The 15,026-nt window shown below is 34.8% G+C and overlaps 1 protein-coding gene across 4 annotated transcripts in view; it reads left to right on the plus strand.

The window, feature by feature from the left end:
• FAM3C (FAM3 metabolism regulating signaling molecule C) overlaps nucleotides 1–14,776 on the plus strand; it is a 33,508-nt gene extending 18,732 nt beyond the window's left edge. For all 4 annotated transcript variants that reach the window (XM_026113516.2, XM_064507055.1, XM_026113513.2 and 1 more), the window contains 7 exons: nucleotides 607–636; nucleotides 1,074–1,197; nucleotides 8,429–8,487; nucleotides 9,970–10,020; nucleotides 10,680–10,764; nucleotides 13,358–13,484; nucleotides 14,248–14,776. In XM_026113516.2, the coding sequence (XP_025969301.1) occupies nucleotides 607–636; nucleotides 1,074–1,197; nucleotides 8,429–8,487; nucleotides 9,970–10,020; nucleotides 10,680–10,764; nucleotides 13,358–13,484; nucleotides 14,248–14,337 (566 nt within the window). In that variant the 3' untranslated portion in view covers nucleotides 14,338–14,776. The remainder of the gene's footprint in view (nucleotides 1–606; nucleotides 637–1,073; nucleotides 1,198–8,428; nucleotides 8,488–9,969; nucleotides 10,021–10,679; nucleotides 10,765–13,357; nucleotides 13,485–14,247) is intronic.
• The last annotated feature ends 250 nt before the right edge of the window (nucleotides 14,777–15,026 follow it).

The raw sequence follows: 15,026 nt of genomic DNA on the forward strand, positions 1-15,026 counted from the left end.
TGGGTGGGATTCACAGTACTTAACTCCAGACTCCAGCGTGAGCCTGTGAGCATCCACACCTGAACAACTTACTCATTGGAGGCATCTATAATAAGCACTGAAGAGACATAGATTCTGTTAAGTATCCCAGGAGCATTTCAGGCATCTGCGTGATGAGGTCGCTTGTGGCCCTTCCTATCCAAAGAAAGGGAGTCTTGAATGCCTGGGTTCAGATGTACCAGAGCTGTTGTCTTCCAGCATTAGGTGAAAGAAGTTCAGTCCTGGTAAAGCTTCTAGTGTGTGGTACTTTTGCTCGGTTGGGTAAAATCAGGTTATAAGAATGGAATTTACTTTAAGACCCACACATCCAGAGGCCTCTTTTTGTTCTGTATTTCTCTCTCTATGCCCCATTGAAGGGCTGTAAATTAAGATAGTGCCTCAAAATGTATTCCCTGATGCTTTCGTTCTTCTACTGTTAAAGGTTTATGTTTTACATTGGAACATAATGTTCACATGTAACTGATGCTTTAATCAATCTATTTTTATAGATGTACAGAAAGGTTTAAAATGAATAGGCTAGTTTACATTTTTATAGTAAAAATCTTATAAAACTCTTTTGCATTTTAGCCAGATCAGCATTGGATGCAGCTGCACGCTGTGAGTATTCATATGCATGTGTTACTGCTGTGACTTGCTTTCACTAAAGGCAGAAAGAATGCTGGATTTTTCATAGTTAGGAAAGTCTTAATTACACTGAAAATGCAATCAGAAACTATTTTTCTCTTTCCCTAACTTTCCTAAATTTCTGGCAAAGTCAGTCTGGTTTTGCCAGCGTTTTGGCAAGAGTGCACAGCTTTTATTTGTGGCTTTTGATGACCATGCTAGATGGCAAGCAAAGGGGTGAGAACAAGGGAACAGGGTAATGTAGTACTGCAGGAACTTAGATTAGTTTAAGCTGCTGTGAAACTGCACCATGAAGTATGGCTTGCCTCTGCTCTTCTTGAATTCTTCTGGAAAATTAACTAATTAACTATTTAACTGTTAGCTTACAGGTATTGCTGTCTTTAAAGTCCTGTTTCATTTCCTTTTGACAGCTACAAAACCTCCAAGATACAAATGTGGGATTTCTAAAGCTTGTCCTGAAAAGCATTTTGCATTCAAGATGGCAAGTGGAGCAGCAAATGTAGTTGGACCTAAAATTTGTGTAGAAGATAATGTGTAAGTATTTTCACCTGTTGTCTGTATGTATCTCTTTAAAATGATGTCTTGGATCACACTGTATGCAAAACCAGTAATTCAAATGATTTTTTTGTTTGTAAGTTTGCTTTGCCTACATAATGACCACATGAACAAATTATCACAGCTCAAGTTGTAATATAAAACACACTTGATATTCTGCAGTAAATGCTGAAGTGTATGCTTTTTTAATAAATACAAGACAGCTTACATTTTATTTTAGGTTTACAGTCTTACAGAATAGTCAGACTTTGTAAAGTCAGGTGCAGACTTGCCTCCAAGTACCTTTTTCTTGTGCCTCTAATTGTAATTCAATGAATAATTTTATTATTAAGTAATTACTCTCAATACTTCTAACTGAATGTCATCAGCTAGAAACGTGCTGTGGAATGGTCTTTTGCAAGTCATCTTTTAAGCTATTTATTTCTGTAGGACTAATGAGAAAACATTTTTCACCTTTAAAGGATGATTTCAAAAGGAAAAAGTAATACTTTAATGATTAGTAGTTATTTAATTGTGCTGGTGATAATTATAGTTGCTAAATTTAAAATAACTGTGAAATGAAATTCACTGTAATATTTCCTTAATGCATACTTAAAGGCGCCTTTTTCAAACAGTTCCTTTAAGTCCTGTATTTCTAATAACTATATTTAATGCAATATTATCAAAAATACTATGCCTAGAGCATTTAACTGCACATCTCTAATATTCCCATTATGTGGATTACTGAATGTTTATTTTTAAGTTCAGGTTGTTACTGCTCCTTGTCACCCCACTGTGCATGAGTTCGTATAATACAGTCTATCCACTCAATTTCAGATGTCACAAGGCAAAAAAGACATGCTGACATGTTGTCGGAAATACTTAAATAAATAATCTGGTATCAGCCACACTAGTCAGCCTTTGCTTTCCATTCACATTTTAACACTCCAGTTTAGCTGTTTCTCAGCCCATGCTGTTAGTTACAGTGCGGTTCAGATAGCATGTACAGCAATCAGTGCTAATTAATTCTAGAGCAACTGGCAACTTTTTCGTGAACATCACGACCCAGTGTAAAACAACAAATAGGATAATTGATCTATTGAATTAGTTTTTCCGCTGTATTCCGTAATTAAAGTGACATCATAAGAGTAAAGATAAGACTGTTTTTAGGGTTAATTCTAGCAGCTTGTTTGTAGTGGTGTCAAAATGAATGATTTCTCTGATAATTATTCATGTGCAGTGTCTCCTCTTTGCTTTGCTAGTTGAAGCATCAGCACTGTTGAAGTTTGGAGCGATTCTTATGCGAGGCCAGCTTAGCTCGAGCTTTTCTGCAGGTGTAGGGCTGTGTAAACCCCGCTTGCAGCAGAACTTCGCTGTGTGACACAGTCGGGGAGCACGTGCAAAGCCAGTGTAGGCTCTCCGTCCCCTCAAACTGTAACTAAAAGCTACTAGTTTGTTTCCATTCGTACCACTTTATGACCTTGGACAGTCTTATCCAATCCCTCAACATGTTATTTTTGTTGGATTTGCAGAACTTGCCAGCTTCTCGTCCTGGTTGCTAGGAGGCTTAATATCTGTGAAGACATAGGGTGATTCACCGATTAAAAGTTGAAGGGTGAAAGTAATATTTTAACTTCAGGGTTGTGATTTTATTAATGCCTTACTGATCAGCTGAGAAGAGTAAATTGTTCTTGTCAAAAAAAAATCCTCTACTATTTTACTGAAGAAAGTGATGAAAAGAAAGTGGTTGCTGGCAAGAAATCTTCCTTTCTTTTAATATTAGTGTACAGCTAATGGAATCTTAAGTTCACGGTTTCCTCTGGCAAAAATCTCTGCTAATGCCTTCTGGGAGGACTGTTACATATTCATTTAAACATGCACCAGAAAATTGGGTTAATATTATATGATCTCCTGCTTTGTTCGTAATGCATTTGACTGGTATGTTAAAAACTCGCGAAATTTGTTGGTTGTAAATTTTGGAAGAGTTCTGCAACTGGTGAGCTGCTGCCCTCCTGTGAGGAGTTTGCAGCATTACCTCCAGTAGTTAAGCACACAGACTCTCCGGAGTGTGTGAAATACTATCTCATAACCCTGAAAGAATGTATTTCCTGGGTGGTAGCACTTTTTATTGTTCAAATAAACTGTTGGCTGGAGTTTCTTGGCCTGATTTACGTAGAGAAGTACAATTCGGGTGATTTTGTCACTGTTTAGTCAAAAGTATTATTATTAAATACTAATAAAAAGTGCTAAGCCACTTCGGTCCCTGAATTTATATGCATACATAGCATTATCAGAGGGGAATAAAAGTGAATTTGATTTCTTTTCTTCTTGTGTTACTTTGGTTTGCCTAACCAGAGTAAAATCTTTTTTTTTCCTCCTCTCTCTTTTTTCTTTCTTTTTTGTGCCCCTTTAAAAATGTAATGGCTTGCAGTTAAGAAAAATAACTGTAATATTTTAAGTGAAGTAGACATCTAAAATTGTGTGGAAGTTTTGTGTGTCTGAGGAAGAGGTCAGTATGATTGCCTCCATTCAAAGTATTAACTCGAGTGGCGGTTTAGTGGAATGTTACATAATCCTCTCTTCACAGATATAGGTAATAATAAATATCTATCTTTTTAACACTAGATTGCTCAGATTTCTGTGAAGAGGTAAATATCAGTATCTTCATTTTGCACTATACTTTGAAGAGCTGGAGCAGTCAGCGGTGTGAGCTGGCCAGCACTGCCAGAACCGAGTCTCCCGAAGCCTAGGTGGTGCCCTCTGCTGTCTCCTAATAAAGTTTAAAGCAAGATAGCTCAGTAGGGATTATTCCAAGTAGGCCCAGAAATTAATCATTCCCACCATTGTTCCAGGAATAGTTAAAAACTAAAAGTTCCGTATTTTACTGGCATTGTTATTTGTAATTCTGAGCTATTTTTCTAGTCGTCCGCCACACGTTCCTGAACAATGCAGGAATAATAACTGAAGTACTGATTAAATAAGATGCTGTTATCAGCTTTTCGCAGCTCATGTATATTATATTTGATCAGCAAAGGTCAAATAATGAACGAGGAGCCCAGATTTGTAAAAGAGAACGTGTTTGACTGTGTTCCTCTCTGTTTAAAAACCAAACATTACAAAAAGCTTCTAAAATGACTCTCCCTTCCCAATCTTGTGTGATGGAAGCTTTCATCTTTGAAGAATATAATGCTGCATATGTGTCTGCTTTTTATGTTCCAAGGTAGTTTCTATAAACTGTTACTCTACGTTTTCAGGCCTTATCATGAGTAGGAACGGGGGACTACAAGGGGTTATTGTTACCAGTCCTTTTTTATGGCTGTGTTGTCAGATAGCTCCTTGAGCAGCATAAGGAGCTCCAGCCTGACAGCAGGTATATTCCCCAGTTCTCTTGCACCCACTCAGGCATGGATGGCTGGAAGGTTCTCCCAAAATTGTGCAGCTCTTGCATGACAGAACCATCACCTGATTTTGGAGTTTTTTTGAGAGCTGCATGCATTTTGGTTTCTGCCCACTAGCAGCATTTGGCCTAAGTAGTTCTTTTGCCTTCCTTGTGTTTACTTCTCATGTGTTGATTATCAACATTAATATCCTGGATGACTATTGTGAAATGCAAGAGAAACGAATGTGTAACTGTCTCTACCTATCTGTGCAGACCTACCCAAGTCTTTTTTTTTTTTTTTTTTTTTTTTCCATCTGATATGCTTTCTACTCCCCTAGCCATCCAGTAGCTCATCCATTTGGATATATCTCTTTTAGCTAGAACTGTACACCATACAGCTTGTACTCCAATTACTGGGTACTAATGTCACAAATAGTTTGCTATTTTTGTTGGAATAATTGATCTGATGCATTGTAGTATCACGTTTGTCTGTTCCATGACCATTCTGCATTAGTAGTTTGTGTCCGCCTAGCATATAGTAGTCCCTTGGCTCTTCAGTTGTTGTGATCCAGTGAAGCTCAAAGCTTTGGCTGAGTTTATGACGGCTTGCAAACACCGAGTGCATGTTGCTATAATCTGCGTTACCAGACACAAAATTCATGCTGTTTCTTTTGCTCTTGAAGTCGATTACAGTTTATTTGCTATGGTAATTTAGTCTTCCTCTGCAGAATACTTCTCTGTTTATATAGCTTAACCAACACACTGTATGCATTGGCATTCAGGTCCTTAATGATGATATTAAAAAATATCCATAACCTGATTCTTGAAAAGCTCTATTAGCACATTAGGAATATCTCTTCATTCTGATAATTTTCTTTTTAAAACTGCCTCTTAGTACTTCTCTAGCCTGTTCTTTGCTAGCTAGTGCTTCAAATTGTTCTGAGCTTTTTGTGTTTGCTTTTTTGGGGGGAGGGGTTGTCTTTTTATAGCAATGTTTCATGGTTTTGCCCCTGAAAAATACAGCTTTTTGATTATGTCAGGGTTGCTGAATTTTACTTTGTGTTCTTTGCAATCACAAGAAAGAAGCAGAAACAAGTTTTTATAATTTGTCACTAATAGTTATAATTTAAGGTTTTTTGCTCTATATTAAACATAAAGATGATATTTGGTTTACAAGAATGCTGAAACTGCTGCTATAATTCAGGAGATAGTTAATTTCTGAGTTCTTTTTAATTGTTTAGATGTTTTAGAGTGAAATGGGAATTTTGCGGTTTAGTTATAACTTTGTTCTTCTGTCTTGGAAGGGCGTAATCCAAAATAGAAAAAAATATACTGTAATCATCCTCAAAATACTAAAACTCACTGATGCTACTTGATGGATTTGGAAGAAGGGACAATATTGTCATACTTCTTTACAAGTAATTTTTCAATGCAGTTTTTTGTTTTATTAGCCATTGCCATGTTTATGCTGCAGTAACCTTACGGTAGAATCTTTCACTGCATTCCTTAATAACTAATACTTTTCTGTATTGGTATTGTGGTTATTTTTTTATTATCTGAAATCAGTTTTTAAATCAGAAACTAAAGCTTCTAATAAAGAGAAGCAGAGATTATTACTGAGAAGTAAAATGCATAGTTTTACTTTGGTTTGTGTAAATGCTTTTCTTCTGGCAATAACAGAGCAGTATAAGCTTATAGTATAGAAAAGATTAGGAATTGATCTTAATGGAGAAATCTGAAATATCTCCTGTATAAAATTCTGACCTTTTTTTATGTGTATATTGTGTGTTTCTGTGTATAATCATCCCAGTACTGCATCCTATTCTGACTTACATTTATTTATAGAGAATTTTGTAATTAAAATGAAGGGAAGTTCCTATTCTTGGTAAATTAAATGTCCACTAGATTTTATATGAGCTAAGGAATACACTCAGAACTTCACAGCTTTTTTCATTTATGTTTTCAGGCTTTATTTGCCATGCATTTCTGTTGCATTAATGGAAAAATATGGAGCTCCTCCAGTGGCTAAAATACTTCTGGAATCCCCTATTAACCAAAACCAAACTCTGCAGATTAGCAGAAAATTGCCGGTCTTCTGTTTCAAGAGTTCAGGGTTTGTTTTTATTCAGAATTTTTGGCAGATACTATAACTTGGAAGACTAACAGAAGAATATGGAATCTTTCATCTCTACTACTCATTTAAAACCTAAGTTATTGTACCAAAAAATACCATCAACTGATCTTTCATGCCCTCTCTGTACTAGTACAAGCTAGTACTGATTCAGCTCCTGAAAGTGTCTACTGCATTTTCCATTCATGTAAATTTTGCCTTATATCCTCATTCTAGACACACAAGATAGTGTCAGAGGGTGAAAGATTTTCATCTCACTTCCATGATAGACTGCTTCTTGTTTCTAGCCCATTACTAATGAGTTACCATGGGAAAGTTGATGCTGCTGTACTTCTAAAACATAGCTCCTAAGGAAAGAATGATCCAACTGGATCTGCAAATCGTGTGATCACTGCAGAAATGACCTGTATAAAGCTTTAAACGTAACGGTGTGCACATCTGCAGCTTCTTCCTGGAGTGAGCTAGGAAAGGTACAGCAACGCTGGTCAGAGTTAGATGATGGTTAAAGCGTCTGCCTACAGTGTGTTTTGAAATTGAGACTTGGATCTATATGCTGACTTGCTTTCTTGAATCTGAGCGGGATTTCTTCATTATCTTAATAGTTTCAACCCTTACTCCTATTACTCCTTGTTTACGTCAACCCTTTAATGCCTAGCTTCAAAGCGTTAATGGCAGGAAGGAGGCAGAACAGAGATTTTCATACAGTACAGTGCTTCATACAGTGCCAATAAAAAGGGATGTGGGGGGTTTCAAGCCTCTTCTCAGCAGTGGTGCACTCGCCTCGGTCCAGGGCAGCACTGCACCCTAGCTAACAAACTTGACATTCCCATTAGCTCTCTCCCACTCTGAGTTTTGTCAAGTAATTCCTGTTCTAGATTACAGCAATTTCGTGGGGATGCATAACTACTCCAGGATTACATTCATCCTTCGTTAAGATCCCATCAGTGTATTAACTATTTCCCTTGGATTTAGATTTCCTGTGATAGGTGAAAGTAGCGGTCTGCTTTGACTTCCTTCTATATTAGCATGATGCTGCAGTATTCACTTTAAATAGTTTGTTTAGGTTACCTTTTAAACTTACTAACACATTTTTAGTTCTTCATGTGCTTATGAAAAAAGAGTAAGTCTTGGTTACATGACTGGGCTATAACCCTTCATAAAATATTGTGTATGTTTCAGGCTCTTTAACTGAGAAGAATTTTCTTAAATACATTATTAGCACTTTATTTTTAGTGGCATTTTTCATATATGCATACTTTGAAATAAAGTATGCTAAAGTAAGTCATAACAGTTTTATAGAGCTGAAATGTTGGTTGAGATTATTAAACCCTCTTACTTCTACCTGATTTTTTTTCTGTTTTTAAAAAAAACTTATTAATTCTAATAACTTATGAAAACATAAAAGATGATGAACATTCCAACTGTATAAAATATGAGAGTCTACTTAAAGCTGTGTTGCGAAAAAGCTGATTAAATGATCAAATGAAATAGATACACCTGGGGATACTTGATCTACTGTTCTCAATTCAGTGGTCCCATGAGCACCTAGCTTAGTTCTAGGAGGTTTTGTTTCATTTAAGTAATCATGTGCGTGTGCTGCTTCAAATATGTATGTCTTGCAATTTGATTGTTCCTATTTAAAAATCAAGATATAAAATGAAATATTTTGTATCAGAAGATTGTCCTTTTACAAATAAAATTGTGTGTTTATTTTGTTTCAGTTTAATGAGTGGGGTTAAAAACAATGTTGGCAGAGGAATAAATGTGGCCTTGGTCAATGGTAAGTGATATTTTAAATGAACAGTGTCTTCATTTTCAAATTGTTTCTAAAATTCTTTTTAAGCCATGTAAGGTATGATGAAAGGTAAGCAGAAAAAGAGATATTCAACAGATTTATACTGAGATTGATAACAGATCTTAGTTCTTTTTTTTTTTTTTGTTAGCATAGAGTTAGAAAGTGGGAAAACTCAATGCTTTAGTATTTTTACCACGGATTTTTAGGAAAAGGAAGAATAAAAAAATGTGGAGTGATGTGATGACTTTGTTTCAGTGATACATCAGATATTTTTTTTCTGATGCACATGTAAAATGGAAAATGGCCAGAGATGCATGCTGCTGCTTTTGACCTTGTACATTGCTACCACTAAACAAAATTCTGTAGACTAAATTCTTCCCTTCCACTGTTTTCAGTGAAACTTTAAAATTAAAAAAAAAAAAAAAAAGTTATTACATGGAAAGTCTAGCTCGTTATTCCCTAACGAAAGATCAGTATATTCTGTTAGTCCATATCTACAGATCTAGGCCCTAAATAAGTCTGTGGTTATGTAATTGTGTTCACAATTCTGAACTTTCATTAAAAATAAGCAAATTTACCAGTATATCACCTTGAAAGACGAAGTGTAACCTCTATACTGGCAGGTTTGTCCTTAATGTATAGGAAGCAATTGCTCTGTAACATTGCGATTGCACTTGTCATTTCACTGGAATATAAATTCATGTTATTTTTGGATTGTATTCGGGTCCACATAGTCTAAAACATGACTTGAACAATACTTATCTAATCCTATTTTGCCCTCATAAATTGCCTCAGTCTGTTCAAACCCAGATTTTCTACCTTCATATTAGATAGCTGCCAGTCTTCCTGTTTGTCTTCCAAATGAATATATGCATTAAAAACCCTAAATTCCATGAAAAATTCTCATTGTAGACGGTATAGGAACAAAATAAAATATTAATGACATGTTGTATTATCCATTTTCTTCTCCACTTGTTCTTAAAGTTTAAGTTAAATAAACTAAGAATTTCCAGTCAGCAGCAAAACATGCCATGTAATTTTGATCTTCCTTTGTATGTGGTAATGAAGGTAACCTAAAGCTGTACTCTCTCTACTTTTTGCAAAAAAAACTTAAATAAAAAGTAGGTATGTGAAGTAGGTTTTCCATATTTGGCTTTTTGGCTCAGTTTTGGCTTTTTTTTTTTATATTCCACTTGAAGTAAAATCAGAAGTTTGTGTCTGCTCTTTTCTCTCTTGCCTTTTCCTGCACCTTTACAACACCTTAGTGGTTTGTGAAAGGAGCAATCTTCATAAAACTTAACGTAGTAATTGATGACTTATATCTCTGAAAGTTTTCAAAAGTGTCAAAGGGGGTTTGGGCATGTTCTCTGTAAAAAAAAAAAAAAAAAAAAAAAAAAAAAAAAAAATTAATAATAATAATAATAATTTTTGGCTATTCTGTGACACCAAATATTTATTTTTCTCCAGGTAAAACAGGAGAACCAATAGACACCAAATTCTTCGACATGTGGGGAGGAGGTAGGTGTGGTTAACTTAACATGTTGGAGAACAACTAAAATATCTTTTTTCTTTCTTTCTTTCTTTCTTTTTTTTTCTCCATGTCCAGGCTACATTTTCCTGTGGTGGCTGAAGCTGTTATTTATGGGGAGTGCTTTACTTCTACTTTAGATTGTGAGGAGAGTACACACAGTTTAGGGGGAGAAGGGACTGATGATCTATGTGCAAGAGCACAAACGTGCTTGTTCTCCTGAGGAGTTATCCCCCTTGTAGTTGTATCTGCCTGTGCCAAAACAGCACATAAACTATAATTAGTAAGGGAGGGTTTTGGTGATCATAAATCCACTTTATAGGTGAGCACGTTACTGCATTATTTAATTGTGGTAGCTTTTCTTCCACTGCACTAATTTGGTCATGGGAGTATTTTTCCATTCCATGTACCAATAGCTTCAGTTTATTACCATCATTTAATTCAAAACAAAAAGAAGTGATCGTTATGTCATTACACAATATATATGAAACTCTTTCTACAAAATGTAAGTGTTCTTTCTCTGGAGCATGTTGTCTTTTTCTCACTTAGTATCTTTTTATGAATTTATACTTATAAGTACTATTTTAAGGAATGTCTGAATATGGCGTGGTTGCTCATTATTAAGCAATTCTTTGTTTTCTCTTTTCAGATGTGGCACCATTTATTGAATTCCTGAAGTCCATCCAGGATGGAACCATAGTGTTAATGGGAACATATGATGATGGTGCAACCAAGTACGTCATTGATTTACACAGTAAATATTGCTTAAACTTTTAAATGCTGTTTTGTATGAAAAACAGGGTTCTTTAACAATCACTTTTGATAAAGTTTTGCTTTTCCAGTAAGATGGATCTGAAACTATGCTTTCTCTTGATTAATTTTATAATGCTTTTGTGGTTTGGAGAAAACAAGGGGAACAAATCAGAACTAATGAGGTGTAATGGGTTCTGCATGTACTTACTTAGAGGAATGTTAGGTATATATTTTTGTGAACTCTCAGGACAAAGAAAATACATTACTTATTAAATTAGATGTATTAGCTGAAATGTCCCTTGTGTTATTTGAACATCTAAATAGATTAGATATTAATAGATTATTAATTTGCAATTGCTATATCAATAAGCATAGGTGGGTTTTTGTTTGTTTTGGGGTGGGTCTTTTTTTTTTTTTTTTTTAATATGTCCCTCTAAGAAAAGCTATTGATGCAAACAAGAATACAGTGGTAGGGCAAATAGCCAGTCCAGCAGATTGTTTACTGATAGCTACTAAGAATATATTTGGATGGTGGTGTATTGTATTTAATTTTTAACTCATACCCTCATTCTGCCTGGCTTCAAAGGTAGATTTGTAGCCGTTCTCATAGAATTTGCCCCCACCTTTCTTTATTTGTATATATACTGTCAAGGGTATGTTTTTACTATTCCTGGTAGTTCATTCTGGCTATGCTAGTAAATTCAGATGTGTCCAGATGTAGAATACAACTGTTAGAATGTGTCCTGTTACGAAATTGGTCTGTTCCATCTAGCAGCTTCCTCAAAAAGCTCCAGAGGAGAATTTGGTAGTTAGAACAGTCCAGAGACTGTTCACATTAGGCCTTGCCTGTAGCCTTCCTGTTCTGAAATCTGAGTTTACTAGCATGTGCATGGTCTGCCTCGTACTTCTTGGCCTCAGCATTCAGCACCGTTCCAGACTGAAGCTGTTTAATTTACTAGTGTAGACATAAGCCTAAGAATCTCTAGTTCTTTAAGCATTATCTTTAAAATTGCCCTTTGGTCATGCTTAACAGATATTAAAATTTATTGCAGAAATTTGTATTGTTATCTACTCTTCACTTAAGTCCTATTGTCAAAAGGATTTCTTTTTCATAGTTGAAAAGTGTGAATTTTTTTCTTTCACTCCATTATCTTAATCATATTTTTTAAGATGCTCTCTCTATTTTTTATACTTTTTGTTTTCTTCTGTCATCCTACTTCTGTCTGCATTTTTTTTTCCCCAGTAGCAGATTGATATAGGACCAGCTTTCCTATGACAAGGTCCTAATTTGCAATATGCAATATTTTCAATAAATGGTTAAAAGTGGCTGTATGTTCACTTCTTTTGGGAGAAGAAAGCAATTTAAAAACGGATGTTTCTTTATTCCTAAGGCTCAATCTCTGAACTATTATTGTGTCCACTTCTTTTGTTACTTGCCTCTCTGCTATTATTCTTTTGATATTTTAGATAAGTACAGTTAGTTTGTTTCAATAATATGTCTCAGCTGATGTTTTAGAAAGGCTGTGTGATAGTTTTGAAAGTGTTCTATGATACCAGTTCAACAAGAAGATGAGTTTGGTCCATGCATGCTGGCAGTCAGATACTACTTCTTATTAGTGAAAATGAGCAGTAAAACCTTATGCCTGGTCCTTGATGGTAGTAATGAAATCATAAATGGCCAGTGCTTGAAAACAATGACAATTGTGAAGACCCAGGGTGTTTAAAAGAAAAGTATTTTTATTTTGAGGGTTTTTTTAAAAGATATAAGCTGTTCTACATACATAATGTCTCAATGCTCTGGAAATTTTGGGGGGTGAAGGGTGCACATAACCCCCAAAGAACTAAAAATATTATGTTCATTTTTATCATTTTGGTTAGAGTGACTTGTACAACTGTATCTCATTAAGTAGTAACAGTCAGAAGCTGTGTGTATTGTGTAGTAATTGGACAAAAATAATAGCTGGCAGAAAGAAATAAAGAACAGCTATCTGGAGGTTTTGGAATGATAACTTATTCTACAGAACAACTTTTTCTTCCGTACTAAAATTATCTTATTTGGACTTACAGGCACCAAACTGTGCTGTGGGACAGCATTCTGACTTTTAAGTTAATTGACCTGAGCAAGCTAGAACCTTTTTAGAGTATTTAGGTCATTCTTTTAACCTAAAAGAGCTTTTATTTTATCTAGACTTAGCTTACGTCTGTAAACAGTGTTTAGTTTAAAGGTTGATTTTTTTTTTTTTAATTTTTATTTTTTTTTCTTAATGTTGCCTGGAGAATTACTAAAATGCCTCAAATTGTATGCAGAAGTTCTCACAGGATGCAGTTTGTGGCTTTTGTTGGTGTGCTGATAGGTCTGTATGCTAGCTGATTGAGATTATAATGTTAAAGGGCAGAGATCACTTAGATCAGGTGATTTCAAAACTAGACTTACCTGATTTCGAAAGATAAATCTTGCCCAGTGTTGACTGACTTAAACTATATTTAATCAGATTAAAGCTGAATGGTGCATTGAACAATGAAAGCTCTAAGGATGTATGTTTTATTCATGTATTTAACTCCCTTTTGTTCAAGGCTTAATGAGGAAGCACGGAAACTGATTGCTGAATTGGGAAGCACATCCATTACTAACCTTGGCTTTAGAGACAACTGGGTCTTCTGTGGTGGAAAAGGAATTAAGACTAAAAGTCCATTTGAACAGGTCTGTGATGCTATAGTTTATTGGAGTTCAACAGCTTACATTATATTAAAATCATAGCCTGTTTTTAAATACCATGAGTTTGTTCAAAACAGGTATCTATTGCAGTAGTGGCAAACATTGTTAGTGTTGTTATTTTCAAAAGAATTCCTTGATTAGTCTCTTCTTTTTAAATATGCAAAAAGATCCTTTAGTGATTCCCAGATTAGAGAAACGTTAACAAGATACTAAGATCTATCCATATAACTAGATTATTTATCTTTTTAACAAATCCAGTTTAACTAAGAATTCAAAAATGGTTGCCTGAAGTTCAGATTTTAGATACACTAAACCCCTAATTTTCAAAAAAGCTGGAAATTCAGTATTATTTTGTTCTTAAAAACTGACTATTCATTTCAGTACCTTGTAAACCTAAATTTATCATTCTTATTTTTTTCTAGTGATTTATGTTCTAAATACAGCTAGTCTTTTTCTTGTTTCTTTTTCTAAGTAAAGGTCCATAATACCGTTTAAGAATGTTTTCCATATTATAGCTTACCTGTTTTTTAGCATACACTTGTCTGAACAAGCTACATTAATTGGTGAATCCTGAGGGATAGTTATATCTGATATTTACAAAGTACAAGATATTAATACTGATGTCATCTTTTAACTTACTATTTTCCGGCCATGGATTAATAGCGATGTCTTTTAAAACAGCTTGTGCATTAAAGCAACAGGATAAATGATTTTATATTAATGGTAGATTAATGTTTTCTATTTATAGCATATAAAGAACAACAAAGACACAAACAAATATGAAGGCTGGCCAGAAGTTGTTGAGATGGAAGGCTGCATCCCTCAGAAGCAAGACTAAAACAAAACAAAAGGAAAGAATGTGGAAGAAAATGCACTTTCTGCTATTAATAGGGAGAGGGCTATGAAGGAAACTGTACTGTAAATAACATTTTTAAAGCATGCAACCATCCTGTCGGTGTGTGCATGAGCACTGACATTTTGAATATTGGGATTATTTATTGCTAACACACATAGCAATCCTTTTTGTAAATATGTCCCCCCCAAAAAATCAAATCATTTCTAAGCAAGTTTCCTAAAAGCACAGCATTTAGTTTGCCTAAAGTAAATAATATGTCTTAGATCAACTGGCTAATAAATTCCATATACCAATGATAAACAATTAGATCCTGACAGATGTTGTACTGTTCTCTAACAGCGTAATGTTGCTGTGAGTATGTAACCTTTGTGGAATATGTAGATTTTAGTGATAAGTTAATAAAGAGCTTTAATTTTTTTTATCCTCTGCCTCTTTAAATGGCAGCATCACTTTTTATTAAAGCTATTTGGTTATTCTTATACCAGGTGCTCCAGAAATTTATTTTGCAATCCCCCACCAAAACCTAGTAATCAGTAAAAGAAGAATACATGATACAGATCTGCCATGAGAAGCACAATATAAATTATTTTTCTTAGGGGAAGAACAGAAGTAAATATATAAATAGTGTACATGATATTTAAAAACAGGTTGGAAGGATTTGTATTTAACTT

The sequence above is a fragment of the Dromaius novaehollandiae genome, chromosome 1 (genome assembly GCF_036370855.1).
Source record: "Dromaius novaehollandiae isolate bDroNov1 chromosome 1, bDroNov1.hap1, whole genome shotgun sequence".
Classification (NCBI taxonomy): Eukaryota; Metazoa; Chordata; class Aves; order Casuariiformes; family Dromaiidae; genus Dromaius; species Dromaius novaehollandiae.